The sequence below is a fragment of the Leopardus geoffroyi genome, chromosome A3, assembly GCF_018350155.1.
Source record: "Leopardus geoffroyi isolate Oge1 chromosome A3, O.geoffroyi_Oge1_pat1.0, whole genome shotgun sequence".
Lineage (NCBI taxonomy): Eukaryota > Metazoa > Chordata > Mammalia > Carnivora > Felidae > Leopardus > Leopardus geoffroyi.
The window spans coordinates 24470353-24490612 of NC_059336.1; the positions used below are offsets into that span (position 1 = coordinate 24470353).

A 20260-nucleotide genomic window follows, 5' to 3' on the forward strand; every position below is an offset into this window, starting at 1 on the left:
TGTTTTAATATAACTTATTTAATTGTAAGTTTATATAATTTAATTTTTGATAATGGCTGTGTTTTAAAAGTGACCAGCAAAATTTCTAAACATTCCTCAATCCTTTCTGGCTAGCTCATAAGGACCGGCTAACATGCAGCGTTATTTTCCACACGAGGTACCTGAGGCACAGAAAGATTAAGCAACTTGTTCAAGGCTGCAGAGCAAACAGAGCACTCCAAAACGTGTCCTCAGAACACGATATAGTGCCTGGCGTATAGTTGGTGTTCAATAAACAATTGCAGAATACATAAATGAGTACATATTTAATATTATTTTTAAAACATAAAAGGGAAACATCCTAACATTTAAAACTTACACAGAAGAGTGAGATTAACAACTACTCAAAACTTGCTCATTATTCTAGTAAGATACGCCTTCACTTGCTTACTTAGCAGCGCCGAGCGCTTTTACGAAACACCTGCTCTCTTAAGAGACGTCGCCCAACCCTTTACTACAAGCTTGAGAAGCCCCGCTCTACGTCGCCCCGCCCCGTCTCACCGCAAAGCTTCCTGGGAGTGGTAGTCCCCAGTATGGGTGCTCCGGTGGCAGCAGCAAGGCGCGCCTGGCCGCGGAACTACAGAGGGTGGCGCACAGGTCGCGAGGCTTTTCCGCCTCACGTTTCCCTCCCCGCCTGCGCGCCCACCCCAGCTATCATGGCGGCTCCCTTGGCTCTGGTGCTGGTAGTGGCCGTGACCGTGCGGGCGGCCTTGTTCCGCTCCAGTCTGGCCGAATTCATTTCCGAACGGGTGGAGGTGGTGTCCCCACTGAGTTCTTGGAAGAGAGGTGAGGCCACTGGCTGGAGTAGGTGGCCAGGCCCCGCCTGTGCTCTCCTGGCCTCAGTGAATGGGAGGCGGGGGCAGTGGCCTCAAGCACAAGATTCTGAGGGAATTGACCCGCTCTGGCGCCCTCGGGGAGGGTGGGAGGGCGGAGCCTGAGGGCGGGGCTGCCGAGGGGAGGGGGCGTAGGACTGTGGGGCCAGGTTTGGGCCCTAGGGGCCTACTCACCTGAGGCGTGGGGAGCTGAGGGGGTGTGTCCCCTCGGGTCCTGAGCAGAGGGGCGTGGCCTGAGAAAGGATAGATATAAGAAAAGGGCGTGCTGGGTGGATTGGGATTTGCAGAGGTGATTCGGTTTTGGTGAGGGATTGTAGGTGGTGCTCCCTGGGGTATGGGATAGTGTGTGAGGGGTTCCCTGAGTGAGGGGACCTATCTTGCCTAAGCCAGTAGAGTGTGTGAGTGTGCTTAGACGCGTGTTCTCGGTCTGGGACTTGTACTACAGCATTTCCTACTGTTTCTTAAATTCTTCATCCACTATTTTATACCAGTGCCTACAGTGAGACAGAATTTGTGCTGAAGGATCCACAGGCTAGTGGGAGAGACAGATAGTTATAATCCTTTTTGGAAAATGTTCTTCCCGTGTACATCCATTTCCTTTCTTGGAGTTTCAACCCTGAAGGAAGTGTCCTCTCTTTTTCCAGTTTCCTAAGGATGTGGGCTGTGAGCTAACTGTTGAGGGATGTAGAATTTGGAAAGGGAGATTAGAGAAAGAATTCCTGGTAGCGGAAGGTAAACAGGACCAAGAAAATGTTGAAGGGTGCAAAATGTACAAAGTGAAGGAGAAATGGGGTAGGGGTTAGGTTAGGGCCAGAATTTAAGACTTATAAAAAACTTTCTTAAGTACAGTGTACATCAATGCACATATAATAAGTGTTGAACTCAGTGAATTTTTAGAAACTGTATACACATGTAGCCAGCACCCCTAGCCAGCACCCAGATCAAAAAACAAAACATTACAGGAGTAACAGCACCCCAGAAGTTCTCTTTGTGTCCCTGAACTTTAAATGCTAGAGTTTTGATGTTATCCCATAGACATTCTGGAATCGGGAATGGCATAATCAATGGTTGTTTTATGAATAATTCAAGCTTAGGTTTCTACAAATACTATATATGAAAGACCATGGTAAGCCTCTGATCCCCAAGTTATTCTGTGTGTTAGATGGTGTTATTTCCCCCATTTTACAGATGAGGAAACCAAAATTTAGAGAAGTTAAGTAATATGCCCAGGTTTCCCAGTTGACAAATGGTGATAAAGGTAGTAGTAATACTTATGTGTGATGGTGAGAGCTTACACTTGATAATCCTTGCATATAATATTTGCATATAGTTATTTGTTGAACAAACTGAATTGTTTGGGTTGAAGCCACTTGGTTCCTGCTTTCTTCTGGCTACCAAAAGCCCCAAGGCAGTATTAGGCCCTCCTTCCTCTGTTCGCTTAGCACTTTATACATACTTCTATTAAGAGCATGTCTCACTTTTTATTATAATTATTTGTTTATATCTGGTTTCTCCATTGTACTATGAGTTCCTTTCAGGCCCAAACTGTTTTACTCATTACTGAATCCTTTGTGCCTTGCATAGAGTAATTAGTTGCGTTGTTACTGTTAAATAAATGTTGAAGAAAAGAAAACAGAAGATCTGGTTACATATAGGAAGGGCAGGGTGAAGGATCCTAAGATGAGGCAATATAATATGGTGATTAAGAGCACAGGGTCTGGGATCTTTAAAAGGGTTTGAGTCTTCTTTTGCTTCTCTACATATATCTGTATGATCTCCAACATGATTTTTCTCATCTGTAAAATAGGAAGTTATAATATGTACCCCATTAAATGAGATAATCCATGTTTAAGCTCTTAGCACAATAATGAAAGCCAAAACAGCTAATTCTAGGATTTTGAATTTAAATAATCAGGAGAACAATTGTGATATTGGCTAAAATAGGTGAGTTAGAAAGGATAGCAGTAAGTGTTTGATGTATGTATAGGGTGATAGTATGGTATTCAGAGGTTTAGGTCTGGAGCTTGGGGCCAGTGTCAGAGCTAGAGGGAGATTTGCTAATCACCTATCTGAATCTGATGGGGTCAGGATAATTATATGTCCTGTTTTAAGCGGGGTTGGTACATCTGTATCACTTGTCTTCAGAGTATACTTTAAGACGGGATATTTTAAAAAGCAAGTGATTGTATTTAACCCTAAAAGGCAGGCATTTAAAAATATTGAAGTAGGAGCCCCTCTGGTTTCACATGACATTAATTCATTCCACATGAGTTTTTTGAGTGACGAGTTGTTTGGGTGAAGGACTGTGAATCCAAATAAGATTTTGGTTGACTGTAACCATAGAGTGATTTTTAATGGGAATAAATGAGAAGTTGTAAACTTGGAGGAGATGATTCTTGTCTTCAAATATCTGAAGGGTTTTAACTTGGCATGTTGTCAATTCTTTCATGTGCAGATGACAGAATCCCAACTCAAACTGCGCAAATTATAATAAAAAGTGAACTTATTGGCCTACATAACAGAACAATTCAGGCAGGGTAGATGGTGACTTCAAATCTAGCTAGATCCAGAGACTCAATGATCTCATCATGGCTAACTCTTTCTCTATCTTGGCATTGACTGCATTCAGGAGGGCTCTTCTTGGGTATTGGCAAGATTGGCCCCAATAGTCTCTGACTTTTATATCCTCACAGTGTCAGGTCCAGTGGAAGGAGAGTGACTGTTCTTCAACAAACATAACGAAAGCCTTGGAATTGAGTCACATTGAACTTATTTGGGTTATATGCCAATTCTTAAGCCAATTACTGTGGTCAGCCTAAGTCACGTATCCATATACATATTATATGTATCCTACTGGCTGGCTCAGTTGGTGGAGCGTGTGACTCTGGATCTTGGGATTGTGGGTTTGTGCTCCATGTTGGGTGTAGAGATTACTTAATAAAACCTTAAAAATAATATCTTTCTATCTACATCTTTGGAGAGGGGACAACCTTCCAAACTATGGAAGAGGGGGCATCCTATAGGAAGACCAGAGTGCTATTACCAGAAGAGGGGGAAATTGATGCTGGGTAGGTGAAAATAACGGATACCCATTATAATAGGAAAGACATTTTTTCTATGTCATTCATTTCTACAGACCCATCAGTTTATTTGGTGGTCCAACTAAAATTTATATAAATATTTTACTTGACAAAAATGCAAGCGTGTGCTTCTCAGACAGTAACTAACACTAATGTAATGCTTTCTATATGACAGGCACTGTTCTAAGCATTTTAGAATGTCTAAGAACTAATTTAATCACCACAATGGCCCTAAGATGTAAATGGTTTTATGTGTAAATACCCCATTTTATAGATGAGAGAATGGAAGCACAGAGAGATTAAGTCACATACATAATGTTTTATGTGAATAGCTGGGAATCTTTAGGTGTTGCTGTTCCACCAGAGTGCACTCTATACCATCTTGCATAGAAATCTGTCAGAAATAATTTTGGAACTTTTTTTTTAATCATATATTTTTTTAATCATATATTTTAACCAAATATATATATTTTTTAATCATATATGTTCCTCAGCCTTTGCTCTAATGATTAAGAATCAATATGGGCTTAGCTTCTTGAGTTTAGGGTAGAGCCCAAGCTATAAGTGCTTATTTAGAAACCCACCTCCAATGCAGCTATGAGGGTCAGGGTCAGGAAGAACACTTCTGATAGCACTACTTTAAAAAAACCAGAACTTTTATTGTTAAACAAAATGGAGAATTAATAAACCACACACAACAATGTATTGCACAGTGAATTATTATAAGCAAAACACATTTGTAGGCATCATCCAAATCAAGAATCAGAACTTTGTCACTTATTCCAGAAGCCCTTATGTATGCCCCATTTTAGGCACAGCCCCTCAGCGCCTTCATTAAATAACCATTATCCTGACTTTTATAGTCATGACATCTTTTTTTTTTTAATTTATTTATTTTGAGAGAGACAGAAATAGTGCAAGTTGGGGAGGTACAGAGAGAGAGGGAGACAGGGAATCCCAAGCAGGCTCTGTACTGTCTGCTTGGAGCTTGACGTGGGGCTTGAACTTATGAAACTGTGAGATCATAATCTGAGCTGAAACCAAGAGTCAGATGTTTGACTGAGCCACCCAGGTACCCCCATGACATCTTTTTTTTTTTTTTTAAGTTTGTTTGTTTGTTTGTTTGTTTGTTTAGAGAGAGAGAGAGAACAAGCTGGGGAGGGGTAGAGAGAAGGAGAGTGTGAGAATCCCAAGCAGGCTCCACACTGTCAGCACAGCCCCCGACATGGGACTTGAACTCATGAACCATGAGATCATGACCTGAGCTGAAATCAGGAGTTGGATGCTTAACCATCTGAGCCATCCAGGCATCCCTATACTTATGACATTTTTACATCCTCTTTGTTTTATTGCTCTAATGAGTGTCCCTAGTTGCTATAGCTTAGTGTTGCCCTTAAATGTTTTTATATGTGGTTTAAGTCTCCCCTAATCTTTAAGGTCCCCATCCATCCCATCCTTTTCTTATCTGTTGAAGAACCCAGACCATTTGACCTCTAGTGTTTCCCATAGTTTGGACTTTACTGATTGTATATTCATGGTTCAGTTTAACATATTCGCGTGTTCATTGTGTTTCCTGCAAATTGGCAGTGGGATCCAGAGACTGGATACCACTACTTTTTTTTGTTTTTTAGCTTTTTACTTGAAATAATTTTATATTTAAATGTTTTATAAACATTTGCAAAGATAGTACAGAGATATCATGTATACCCTTCATCCAGCTTCCCTTCATGTTTACATCCTGCATAATTAGAGTACATTGGTCAGAACTAAGACAATACTAAGACAATAATGTCCATATAATACCATTAAACAAATTGTAGTTGCTCAGAGTTTACCATTTTCCCACTATTCTTCTCCTATTCCAGCATCTGATTTAGGATCATATATTGCATTTAGTGGTGGGCCCTCATTCTTTTTCTATTGGTGAGAGTTCCTCAGCTTTGCCTTGTCTTTTATGACTGTGACACTTTTGAAACATACTGGTCAAGTATTGTACAAACAATGTCTCCCAATTTGGGTTTGTCTAATGTTTCTCATAGTAAGATTGAGATCGTGGATTTTGGGGAAAAGTCCCACTGAAATGATGTGATCTTCTCAATGTATTGGATCGAGGCACATCATATTGAAATGGCTTATTACTGATGATGTTAACCTTAATCCCTTGGTTATGATAGTATCTGCCTGGTTTCTCCACTGTAAAGTTACTATTTTCCCTTTTTAATTTATAAACATTTGGGGGGATATATGTAGGGGCTCTGTATATCTCTTGATTCTCTCTAAAGTTTTTTTTTTCAACGTTTATTTATTTTTGGGACAGAGAGAGACAGAGCATGAACGGGGGAGGGGCAGAGAGAGAGGGAGGCACAGAATCGGAAACAGGCTCCAGGCTCTGAGCCATCAGCCCAGAGCCTGACGCGGGGCTCGAACTCACAGACCGCGAGATCGTGACCTGGCTGAAGTCGGACGCTTAACCGACTGCGCCACCCAGGCGCCCCAATTCTCTCTAAAGTTTTTACTCACTACTTTTTGCACTTATGGGTTGATGATCTTGCCTGCAGCAGTCATTACTATGGTGTTCTAATGATGACTTTTCTATTGCCCTCATTCCTTCTTCATTATGAATTGGAATCTTCTGTAAGGAAGAGTTGTCCCTTCTTCCTTATTTATTTAACATCTGTATGGACTTATAGGTATTTATTTTATTCTCTGGGTTATAATCCATATTATCTTTATTTTGATGCTCAAAATCTTTGGCCATTGCGACCTCTTTCAGGTTGACTCCTTTGTCCTTGGACATACTTTCCTCACTATTTTGTTTGTTTGTTTGTTTTGTTTTGTTCTGGTGTTTTTAATACTTCATTACTTTCTGGAACCACAAGATGCTTTAGTCTTACCTTATTTTTCTCTTGGTCTAGCCCTGGAATTGACCACTTCTCCAAGGAATCCTGGTTTCTTTTATTGAAAAAAGTTATTTAGAAAGCAAGTTCTGGATGCTAGATGTGTTCATTGCTATGGGAATGACACTGTCTCTTGGGCCTTCTGGGCTAGAAATATAGATACTACTTATTTTGAACAAGCTTAATGCATGCCCTTCTTGATATGGGAAGCTCAAAGACCATGTTTGCCTTTTTTTTTTTTTTAATGATTATTTTTGAGAGAGAGAAAGCGCGAGTGAGTGAGCATGAGTGGGGGAGGGGCATAGAGAGAGAGGGAGACACAGAATGTGATACAGACTTCAGGCACTGAGCTGTCAGCACAGAGCCTGACACAGGGCTCAAACTCATGAACCCCGAGATCATGACCTGAGCTGAAGTCAGAAGCTTAACCGACAGGCGCCCCAGACAATGTTTGTCTTATGCTACATAATATGTTTTTATTATCATCCATAAGAAAAATATGTAAAGGTAACTAAATAAGAATTTTTACTTCATGGGATTTATCAGTTAAGAGTTGAGACACTTGGGGTACCTGGATGGCTTATTTGGTTAAGCGTCCTACTTCAGCTCAGGTCATGATCTCGCAGTTTGTGAGTTCAAGCCCCACGTCGGGGTCTGTGCTGACAGCTCAGAGCCTGGAGTCTGCTTCAGATTCTGTGTCTCCCTCTCTCTCTGCTCTTCCCCCGCTCATGCTCTGTCTCTCTCTCCTTCAAAAATAAATACACATTAAAAAAAAAAAGAGTTGAGACACTTTATTGGGGTGCCTGGCTGGCTCAGTTGGTAGAGTATGTCTCTTGATCTTGGGGTTGTAAGTTCAAGTCTCACGTTGGGTATAGACATTACTTAAAAATAAAATCTTAAAAAAAAAAAAAAGAGTTGAGACCGTATAAAAAAACCATTATATTTTAGAATAGTCAGCAATAATTAATTAGTTTTTATGGTCAACTATTCTGAAGCATTAGTTGTTGGATAATAATCCCATGAAGCTGAAATTTTATTCAATTTATCTGGTGTACTTTTTACAGGTGTTATTTTGGGGGGTACTCTAGGAAAAAGAATGGCTTAAAGCTATGAGTTCTTTGTATTGTTGTTGTTTTGAGTATTTTGTTTTTCTCCCTAAACAGACATTTTATGAAACCTATGTTAAAATGTTCCCAGCAAAATATTATTGGAACATAGTTATATATGTTAGAATTTGGGGCCCTGGTTTTTCTTTTATACATGGAGTAAATTCACCATCACATTCTAGAGGATTTTGTTATTCTGTAATTCAGATGTTCCCAAATGTACTGCAGACCATGCCAAAGTTTTCAATCATGTGCACCAAAGTAAGGACATTATAAGTTTATCATAAATATCAATGTATTCAAGTAAAAATATTTTGAGTTGATGCTCTTCCTACACTTTTTAATGTTATAGATGGTGGGAGTAAATGATAGTTTGTTTGTTTTTTAATGTTTCCATGAGGTTAACTCTTTCCTTAGATCAATTATTTATTAAGTAATATGAGGTCATATTTAATCATCATGATAGCAGTGCCACATTCTAAGCGCTTGCCAGAAAACACATTAACAAATTTTAAGGTGTACAATATCCTAGCAAAAGCATATCTGAGAGAAATTACATTTTAGACAATTGCCTAAAAAGTATGCAATCTCCCTCTGGATTAAACCAGTGGAGAGTGATGTCTATGGACAGCATCTTACTGGTCCTCTGTTGAATTGCTTTTACTGCTCTGTGGTAGGATGCCATTGACTTAGGTGCGGAGTTGCCCTGTGAAGTGGCCTGATGAATCATCTCCTGGGGTCTCCAGTAAAGCTGTTAGTGAAGGGTTGAATAGTTGTGTTACACAGCAACCTCTTTATGTGGCTCCGTGGGGCAAATTTCTTTCTGGTCCTGGTATAAGGACCAGTTATAGCTGTATTGAGCAATAGCTTTTTTTATTTTAACAGCCAGTATGAACTCTGTAACTGATTAAGTTTCCTTCTAGGGTGGGTCCATTTAAGGCCCACTCATTATAAATATATATTTTTGGAACAGGCTTTGTAACTTTGATTTTGTTTTATTTATCTTTGAATAGGTAATTCTATCACAGGATTCAAAAACCAGTGGTGCAAAAGGCTATATGATTAAAAGGCACCTTTCCATACCACTTTCCTATAACCACCCACTTGTGTTCCCTGGAGGGACCAGATTCTTACGTATATCAGTTTCTCACATGTACTTCTGAGATTTTAGGCATATATAAGCTCATACCTTTTATAGTTTTTTGTGTGTCCATTTATGTTTTTTCTTATCCTTCACTCATTCTTTTAAAATTAAATTTCCTGTTTCTTTCTAATAATTATGAAATAGTGCTCATTGCTAAAGATTCAGAAAATGAAGAAAAGGTAAAAGAAACTAAACATCTTCTGTAATCTTATCAGTAGCGATGGTTGCTGTATTTTAAATTTTTATTTATTTTGTTTAATGCCTAAGGTTTATGTTTAATTTGAGGCATTTCTCATTGAATACATATTCATTTTCTCTCAAATAATTAAATGGATCAAGGCTTATAAATATTTAAAATATTTATTTAAAATAAATATTTAAAATAAGTATTTAAAATAAAATTTGATCATACTGACATACTGTGTTATGACCTGCTTTTCATTTAAGAGTATTTCATGGCCATCTTTCTTTTAGTAAATGCATATCTGTAATGTGCTTTTTTATTTTAACTCTTAATTTTGAAATAATTTTAGATTTCAAAAAGTTGCAAAAATGGTACAGAATTCCTGTTTACCCGGTACTCAACTTCTTCTAATGTTAACATCCTTCATAACCATAGTACACTGACCTAGCCCAGAAAATTATTTTTCATACAATACTAATAACTAATCTGTTATTAGAATTTTATCAATTATACCAGTAATGTCATTTTTATGGTCCAAGATTCAGTCCACAATCCCACACTGCATTCAGTTATTATGTATCCTTAGTCTCTTCCAATCTGGGACACTTCCTCAGTCTTAATTTTTTTTAAGTTTATTTATTTATTTTGAGAGAGAGAGGGAGACAGAGAATCCCAAGCAGGCTCTGAGCTGTCAGTGCAGAGCCTGACATGGGGCTCAAATCTCATGAACCATGAGATCATGACCTGAGCCGTAATCAAGAGTCAGATGCTTAGCTGACTGCTCCCCCAGGGCACCCCTCAGTCTTAACATTTTAGAAGTGTACTGGCCGGCTATTTTGTCTCTCAATTTGGGTTTTCCTGGTGTTTTCTCATGATTAGATTGAAATTATGCTTTTTTGGCCAGGGTACCACATTTTTGGCAAGGGTACCACATTTTTGGCATAAGGACTACAGAAGTGTTTATCCCCATCTCAGTGAATCATTTCAGGAGGTACTTGATGTTGATAGTGTGAACTGTCCAACGTTATTACTGGTGATGTTAACTTTGGTCACACGATTAAGGTAGTGAGTGCCAAGTTTGTCCACATAAAATTATTTCTCCCCTTGCAAATATGGCTTCTCATCATATTTTTCCTCCCTGATTTTAGTATCCCTTGATGATCTTGCCTTTCACAATTATTACTGTGAGGTCTCCCAAATGGTGATTTTCTATTTCCATCTTTCCTTCTACATTTGATACTTATAGTTCTCTGTAAGGAAGAGCTTTCTTTGCTCATCCACTTATTTATATTCATTTATATCATAGTATGATTTTTAACTATGAAATGTTTCTATGTATCTATCCACACATCCACATATATACATATCATAATTTATTTAGATAAATCTATTATTGGACATTGAGATGATGATTATTATTTTAATATTTATTTATTTTTGAGAGAGAGACAGACAGAGTGAGAGTGGAGAGGGGCAGAGAGAGAGGGAGACACAGAATCCGAAGCAGGCTCCAGGCTCTGAGCTGTCAGCACAGGGCCCGAGGTGGGCCAGGCTCGAACTCATTAATAGCAAGATCATGACCTGAGCCAAAGTCAGATGCTTAACCAGTTGAGCCACCCAGGCACCCCTGGGATTATTTTTTTAAGTTTATTTATTTTGAGAAAGAGAGCTGATGTACAAGTGGGGGAGGGGCAGAGAGAGAGAGAGAGAGAGAGAGAGAGAGAGAGAACAGAGAGGATCCCAAGCAGGCTCTCCACTGTTAGCACGGAGCTGGATGTGGGGCTGGTCATGACCTGAGCCAAAGTTGGACGCTTAACTGACTGAGCTACCCAGGTGTCCCAAGGAATTATTTTTATTTTTTTAATGCTCTGAGCACCATAATGAACATACAGTTATTTCCCTAAGATAAATTGCCCTAAGAACAATCATTTCAGTGTCAAAAGTACTTAAAAAGTACATAATTCCCTGTAGAAAATTTAATACAAATGTCACTCAAGCAACATATGAAAGTGCCCATTTCCCCACACTAGGGACAACATTTCTCAACTTCTAATATGTTGTCTTATTATTTTGGGGAATGTGGCAAAATATACATAAAGGAAACACTTTTTAGAGTGGTTGGAAATTACAGTGAGATCAAAGAAAGCTCATAGTTTAACAAAATTTTCTCCTGAGAGCTGCCCCACAGTGAAAATAGATACTCTGTATGGAAAAAAGTTTCATGTCATCTGAAATGTTCAAATCAAGATTTAAAGCCACTTGCTGGGATTGAGGTAAAGGGGGTTGGACAAACTGTGAGGCCCTTCTTGTTCCTGGGAGTATCTAATACATTGGTCTCTGGCCATCTGCATATGTCTCTGAACTTGGATGAAGTGAAGTGAACTTGGATGTCTTACTTTTCAGTGGTTGAAGGCCTTTCACTGTTGGACTTGGGAGTGTCTCCGTATTCTGGAGCAGTATTTCATGAAGTAAGTGTTCTTGTTTTCTTTTCTGCGTATTAAGAGTAGTTTATAGTCACAAATACCAAAGCCTAACCTCCATTTTGTACAAACATTTGAAAACATCTATTTTTGAAAATCATATTTAGAAACAGACCTTTTTTAGATGTCCTCTGCATAAGAAGGAGGTTTCACAATTGCAGTGGAAATGATCCAGATCAAGATTGTGATTTGCGGAAGCAGCTGAGACTTCTGTAGAAGTTACCATTTTTATTGGCAAATAAATCGTAAACAGTTCCCAGTACACAAATAAGTTGTATGCTAATTGGCCTGTAATTGGTTCTTTGGAACATGCCTTTCCATGAAAACTGTGTTAGCAATGCTGGTTTCTTAGAAAGTCACAAAAGTCTGTTTAACCCATAAAATTAGTTCTTAAGAATGCTAAAGTCATTGTTAGGTTACCATCATCTCTTGCATGGGCTCCTGCAACAGCTTCCTGACGAGTCTTGCTCCATTCGGTCTTGCTCCTTTACTTTTAATTCTGCAGTCAGAGTCATCTTTCTGAAATGTGAATCTGATTTTGTCAGCTCACCACTGAACTCAGGATAAAATCCAAACACCTTAGGGAGTATACAAAGCCCTGTGGGCCCTGCTTACCACATTAACCACATTTCTTTCCACTCTCACCTCCCCATTATTATTGGTTACATCGTTTTAAAGTACAAGTCTTCTAATTTGAAATTTTAACCCCTCAGTTTTACAGTTGTATCCTTCATACATACTTTGAGAACAAATTTGTTTGTTTGTTTGTTTGTTTTTTCTGTCTAGTATTTTGAAAGCATTCAGCTTGGTTCTCATGGAAATAACAACAGGCTTTTGCATTCATATTAGTTAGCTTGTATTACTGTCTAATTGAGCCACAATAATAAGAGCAGCTAGCAGAAACAGGGACAATTTAAGACTCTTAATAAGCACACAGTTCAGTTATTGGGAACAGATATGTGTGGGCATATAAAAGCATAGCCCACTAGCCACAAGGGCCCAGTGTGGAGGAGGCCTTGGGCAGTATGTTTTCTAGACAGAATAGGAACTCCCTGAGAGAGTTCTCACATACATTCATAATGCTCCAGCACTGTATTCTCTCTTACCTGTGTTTCTTTGCTCATGCTCTTGTCTCCTTATGGAAGGCTATTCTTCCCTCTTTTTGTGATTAGCTTTACTATTTAGGTATTAGCTTAGAGTTTACCTCCTTCTAGAAACCGTTCTTCCTGAACATCTTCCAAAGCATCTTGTGCTTATACTTTTAATGGCTCATATCATACTCTTGAAATTGCCTCTGTACTTGTTTTACCTAGTATGCTATATGTTCCTCAGAACAGGTACTGGCACCTTTTCATTAAGTATTCCTAGTACCTAGTCCTGTATCTACAGATGTATTCCAATCCCTCCCTTCCTTCTGTCTTTTAATAAAGATTTGTTAAGTACATACCAAATGCCAGCTACCCTGGTAGGTGTTAGGGATACAAAACAAGACACGGTCCTTGGCCTCATGGTACTTATTTCTGAGAGCACAAAGAAAAAAAAAGTTAGTAAAAAGAAAACAGATTTCAGAGCAAAGAATATTACCAGAAGTAAAGAAGTTTATTGCATAATGATAAGGGGGTCAATTCTCAAGAGAACATAACAATCCTAATGTGTATGCACCTAATAACAGAGTTTCAAAATACATGGAAACTGACAGAACTGCAAGGAGAAATAGACAAATCCACAATTATAGTCAGAGGTTTCAATATCCTTCTCTCAGGGATTCATAGGACAAGCAGACAAAATGAACAAGGCTGTAGAAGCCTTGAATAGCATGTCAACCAACTTGACCTCATTGACATTTATAGAACATTCTGTCCAGCAACAGCAAAACACATAATCTTTTCAAGTGTACATGGAACATCTGCAAGATAGACCATATTCTGGGTCATAAAACAAGGCTTAATGAATTTAAAAGGATTGAAGTCATAGAAAGTATATTCTTTGACCACAATAGAATTAAATAGAAAACTAATACCAGAAAGATGTCTGGAAAGTCCCCAAATATTTGGAAACTAAGTATTCTCCTCAATAACCCATGGATCAAAGAAGAAATCAGAAGGGAAATTAGAAAGTATTAGAACTGAATGAAAATGAAAGCACAACCTATTGAAATATGTGGGATGTCAGTAAGCAGTACTCGGGGGAAATATATAGTGCTAAATGCCTATATTGGAAAAGAAGAAAGGTCTCAAACTGATGACCTCTGTTTCTACCTTAAGAAACTAGGAAAAGATGGGCACAAAAACAGACAGATCAATGGAACAGAATAGAGAACCCAGAAATGAACCCACAAACGTATCACCAACTAATCTCTGACAAAGCAGAAAAGAATATCCAATGGAATAAAGACAGTCTTTTCAGCAAGTGGTGCTGGGAAAACTGGACAGCGACATGCAGAATGAACCTGGACCACTTTCTTACACCATACACAAAAATAAACTCAAAATGGATGAAAGACCTAAATGTAAGACAAGAAACCGTCAAAATCCTCGAGGAGAAAGCAGGCAACAACCTCTTTGACCTTGGCCACAGCAACTTCTTACTCAACATGTCTCTGGAGTCAAGGGAAACAAAAGCAAGAATGAACTACTGGGACCTCATCAAAATAAAAAGCTTCTGCACAGCTCAGGAAACAATCAGCAAAACGAAAAGGCAACTGACAGAATGGGAGAAGATATTTGCAAATGACATATCAGATAAAAGGTTAGTATCCAAAATCTAAAAAGAACTTATCAAATTCAACACCCAAAAAACAAATAATCCAGTGAAGAAATGGGCAAAAGACATGAATAGACACTTCTCCAAAGAAGACATCCAAATGGCCATCCGACACACGGAAAAATGCTCAACATCACTCATCATCAGGGAAATACAAATCAAAACCACCATGAGATACCACCTCACACCTGTTAGAACGGCTAACATTAACAACTCAGGCAACAACAGATGTTGGCGAGGATGCAGAGAAAGAGGATCTCTTTTGCATTGTTGGTGGGAATGCAAGCTGATGCAGCCACTCTGGAAAACAGTATGGAGGTTCCTCAAAAGACCAGAAATAGAACTACCCTACGACCCAGCAATTGCACTACTAGGCATTTACCCACGGGATACAGGTGTGCTGTTTCGAAAGGACACATGCACCCCCATGTTTATAGCAGCAAGATCAACAATAGCCAAAGTATGGAAAGAGCCCAAATGTCCATCGATGGATGAATGGATAAAGAAGATGTGGTATATATATACAATAGAGTATTACTCAGCAATCAAACAGAATGAAATCTTGCCATTTGCAACTACATAGATGGAACTGGAGGGTATCATGCTAGGTGAAATTAGTCAGAGAAAGACAAATATCATATGACTTCACTCATATGATGACTTTAAGACACAGAACAGATGAACACAAGGGAAGGGAAGCAAAAATAATATAAAAACAGGGAGGGGGACAAAACATAAGAGACTCATAAATATGGAGAACAAACAGGGTTCCTGGAGGGGGTGTGGGAGGGGGGATGGGCTAAATGGGTAAGGGGCATTAAGGAGTCTACTCCTGAAATCATTGTTACATTATATGCTAACTAATTTGGATATAAATTTTAAAAATGACATTAAAATAAAAAAAATAAAATTGCCTTGTTCTTAAAAAAAAATAAATTAGGAAAAGAAGATAAATCAACCTCAAAGTAAGCAGAATAAAAGAAATAAGATCTAAGTGAAAACAAATGAAACAGGAAAACAATATTGAAAATCACTGAAACAAAGTTGGTTCTTTGGGATGAACAGTCAAATTGATAAACTTTTGGGAATTGGGATATATTCAATATCTTGGTTGTGGTAATGGTTTCATGGGTGTATACATAGGCCAAAACTTATCAAATTGTATACTTTAGGGGCTCCTGGGTGGCTCAGTTGGTTAAATGTCTGACTTCAGCTCAGGTCATGATCTCATGGTTTGTGAGTTTGAGCCCCATGTCGGGCTCTGCGCTGTCAGCACAGAGCCTACTTCATGTCCTCTGTCTCCCTCTCTCTCTGCTCCTCCCCTGCTCACATACTCTGTCTCTCAAAACATAAATAAACATTTAAAAAGTATACTTTAAATATATATAGTTTATTTTATACTAATTATATTTCCATAAAACTAAAGTTAAAAAAAAAAGTGAGATTTCAGTTAAATGGTAAGTAAGTACATGTAGAAAAATAAAACTGGGTACAGGGGTAAAGAGCGACAGTCAGGGCTGCCTGGGTGGCTCAGTTGGTTAAGCGTCTGACTCTTGGTTTCAGCTCAGTTCATGATGTCATGGTTCGTGAGATCAAGCTCCACATCAGGCTCCATGCTGACACAATAGAAACTGTTTGGGATTCTCTCTCTCCCTCTCTCTCTGCCCCTCCCCTGCACTCACTCACTCTTTCAAAATAAACTTAATAATAAAAAAAAGAGTGACAGTTGGGGTGCCTGGGTGGCTAAGTCAGTCAAGTGTCTGACTTGGGCTTAGGTCATCATCTTGTGGTTCGTGGGTTCGAGCCCTGCGTTGGGCTCTTTGCTGACAGCTCAGAACCTGGAGCCTACTTTGGATTTTGTGTCTCCCTCTCTCTCTCTGCCCCTCCCCTGTTCACACTCAGTCTCTCTCTGTCTCTCAAAAATAAATGTTAAAAAAAAGAGAGTGAGGGGCGCCTGGGTGGTGCAGTCGGTTAGGCGTCCGACTTCAGCCAGGTCACAATCTCGCGGTCGGTGGGTTCGAGCCCCGCGTCGGGCTCTGGGCTGATGGCTCAGAGCCTGGAGCCTGTTTCCGATTCTGTGTCTCCCTCTCTCTCTGCCCCTCCCCCATTCATGCTTTGTCTCTCTCTGTCCCAAAAATAAATAAACGTTGAAAAAAAAATTAAAAAAAAATAAATAAAAAAAAAAAAGAGAGTGAAAGTCATATATGTGTCACTATTTTAGATAGTGTGTTCAGGGAAGGCACTCTGAAGAAGTGAAATTTGAGTAAGAGATCTAAATGAAGCCAGCATATCATAGCATCTATGATGGCCCTGATTTGGGAATGCACTTGGCATTTGTGAGTGGATAAAGAAGGCAAGTGTTAAGGCAGAATGAACAAAGAGGAGAATAATAGAGACAAATTATGTAAAGTTAGGAGTCAGATTATGTAGCACTTTTTATACACATGGTTAGGAGTTTGATTCTTCTCTCTCTCCCCCCTCCCCTCTACTTACCTACCTATCTATCTTTAGTGTTATTATTTTTTTAGTGTAATTATTTTTAATGTCCAAAATTTATAATATGAAGACCAGAGCTTCCTCCTAGACTCAAATTTATAAATTCTTATAAATTGAGATACTTCTTATCTTATGTGGTTTCTAGGAAGAATTCATTCAAGTCCTCAGTGGTCATTTGCTCAAATGGAATTATGTTCTTCATCTTCTCTAGCTCTCTCGTATTCCTCAATCCTGGCCTTGGAGAGAGGTAAAAACTCAGCACAACTTTTCATATCTTTTTTCTTAGCATCCTGGCACACGAGCCTTCAGGGCATTAAACTTCTCAAAGTCATTTGCCAAGTTCAGCCTTTACCACATTGGCCTTGTATAAGCCCAGTTGATAGCAGGTGGATTCTTAGGTAGAGTAGCCAGTGTGGTTATAAGGGTCTCATTCCAAGACTTTAGGGAATTAACAGTGGTCTTTTGGTCTCAGGGTATGATCTTTCCAAGGGCTACTCAGTAAATGCCTATTAGAGAAAGTTTTTGCCCAGCCATCTTAATATCCTTCACTAATCTTGGTGGCCCACGGTAGCAACTAGATTTTGTTTTTACTATGCTGGGAAGACATGGAGCTTTTAAGCCAAGAGAGGAGTGATCATATTTATTTTACATTTGATAAATATTGCTGTAGATACTGTAAGGGGAATTGACTCTAGGGACAAGAGGTGAAGTAGGAAAATGATTAGGAAGGATGCCTATGCAGTAGTCTAAGCAGGATGATGGTGGCTTGGGACTAGTGTAGTAACAATGAAGATGGTGAAAAGTGATTAGATTCTTTAAAAAAGTAATTAAATTCTGGTTATACTTTTAGAAGTAGACTTGTTAATAGATTTGATATGAGATACGAAGGCAAGAGAAGATTCAAGGATATGATTCAAGAATAGCAGGTTTTTTATCCTGAGCAATGAATAACTGAGGTTATTTAATGAGATGAGGCATACTGAGGGAGGAGCATTTTTAGGAGGGTAAGAAGTAAGAGTTCAGATTTCACCATATTAAGTTTGAAGACATCCAAATGACAATGGTAAGGCAACAGGCTATACAAATGTGAAACTCAAGAAGAGAGGTTCTGACTGGAGGTTTAAAATTGGGATCTGTCAGCCTATAGATGATATTTGAAAACATGGGACTTGGAAACCAATTTGACAATAAATTTCATATTACAAAAGAAACTAACAACTGAAAAAACAAACATGGGACTTGATGTAATCACCTAGTGTGATAGCCAGCCTCCATGATGGCCCCCAAAGATTTCTACCTCTGGTATTCACACTTGTGGTCCTCTCCCACATCATACCAGAGTTGGCTTGTATGACTGAAAAAAAAATATGCAGAAATAATGGTATGTCACTTCATAAATTAGGTTATAAAAGACACTGTGGCTTACATCTTGGACTTTCTCTTGAAAAGATAGACAACAGACAATCTTGTTAAGGAATTTGCTCTAAAGGAGGGCAGAGAAATGGTATGGCAGATATCCGCTGAAGGCAGATATCTCATGAAGTTTTAAATATGAGAATCTGCCCTATATTTATTGTGGCACTGTTTACAATGGCCAAGATGTGGAAGCACGCGTGCATGCATGCGCGCGCGCGCACACACACACACACACACACATACACACACATTGGAATATTATTTAGCCACAAAAAAGAATGGGATCTTGGCATTTGCAGCAACACAGATGGACCTAGAGGGTATTGTGCTAAGTGAAATAAGTCAGACAAAGACAAATACCATATAATTTTACTTACATGTAGAGTCTAAAAAACCCAAACAAATGAATAAACTAACAAAAAGCAGAAACAGACCCATAAATATAGAGAACAAACTGATGGTTGCCAGAGTGGAGTGGAGTGGGGTGGGGGAGATGGGCAAAATGGGTGAAGAGGAGTGATATAGGCTTTCAATTATGGAATAAAAGGGACAGCATAGGGAATGTAGTCAGAGGTATCATAATAGTATTGTATGGTGACAGATGATAGCCACGCTTGTGGGGTGCATAACATAATATATAAACTTGTTGAATCACCATGTTGTACACCTGAAACTAATGTAGCACTGTGTGTCAACTATACTTCAGTGAAAAAAAAAAAAGAACATGTGGCTCAGTCAGTAGAGCATGTGACTCTTAATCTAGGGTTGGGAGTTCAAGCCCCACATTGGGTGTAGAATCTGTTTTAAAAAAACATGTAAAATCTCTCAAAATTTACTAAAATAAAATAATAAAATAGCAAAAAAAAAATTGAGAATCTGTGTATATAGTTGCTGATGGGAATAATCCTGTGGATAGAGAAGTTGGTGATGTAGGGAAGAGAATAATTGAATGAGCATTGTCTTTGAGGAGGCAGGAAGGAATGGGATGCAGTTCATAAGGGGAGAATTTGACTTTAGGTAAGAAGAAAGGAAGTTCATCTGTTGTTAATAAGAGAGAATATAGGTATAGATAAAGGATGTTGGTCAGTGGGTAGTGGGAAAATAAGGTGGTTCTCATTTAATTGTTTCTTTTCTCAGTCAAATAAGAAATGAAGTTGTCAGATGACAGTGAGGAGTGGGGAGGGAAGTTGGAGGTTGAGGACAGGGGAAGATGTGAAACAGTCCTGTCAGAAAGAATATGTCAAATGAATGAATGGAAGAGCTGTATCTAGCCATTTAACCATTATTTAAAATGTTTCTCTGGGAAAATGCGTTCTTAGCTATAGTGAGGGAGTCTAGAACATATTCTTACTCCTTACTGGTGTGTGTGTGTGTGTGTGTGTGTGTGTATAAGTAAAAGGGGATAATGGTATGAGATAGTAATTTCCTGCTATTAGAAGCCATGTTAACTCTCTATACTTGTGTAAGATAACTTCTTGGGGACTGAACAGTTGCTTCCCCCAAACGTAGTGGGGATGACCTCAAACTCGGAGTCCTTTGCTCCTCTTTCCTGAATATGGGTTAATTTGCTTGTAAGCTCAATGTTCTTAAATCAAGAGCTGCCTGTGTTTCAATATAGTTTCTTTAAATAATAAAGCATAAAGAAATAAAATTAAGGGTGCCTGGGTAGCTTAGTCGGTTGAGCATCCAACTTGATTTTGGCTCAGGTCATGATCCCAAGGTCATGGGGTTGAGCCTGCATTGGGCTCTGTGCTGAGTGTGGAGCCTGTTTAAGATTCTCTCTCTCTCTCTCTCTCTCTCTCTCTGTCTCTGCCCCTCTGCC

General features: G+C 38.9%; 1 protein-coding gene and 1 pseudogene across 2 annotated transcripts in view; one reads left to right on the forward strand and one right to left on the reverse strand.

The window, feature by feature from the left end:
- Positions 1-662: 662 nt before the first annotated feature.
- Positions 663-20260, forward strand: part of PIGU (phosphatidylinositol glycan anchor biosynthesis class U) — an 83540-nt gene continuing 63942 nt past the window's right edge. The window contains exons 1-2 of one of the 2 annotated variants that reach the window (XM_045443676.1): positions 663-825; positions 11687-11751. In XM_045443676.1, the coding sequence (XP_045299632.1) occupies positions 696-825; positions 11687-11751 (195 nt within the window). In that variant the 5' untranslated portion in view covers positions 663-695. The remainder of the gene's footprint in view (positions 826-11686; positions 11752-20260) is intronic. The other variant, XM_045443677.1, reaches the window with a different exon arrangement.
- LOC123579742 lies at positions 17129-18680 on the reverse strand (annotated as a pseudogene).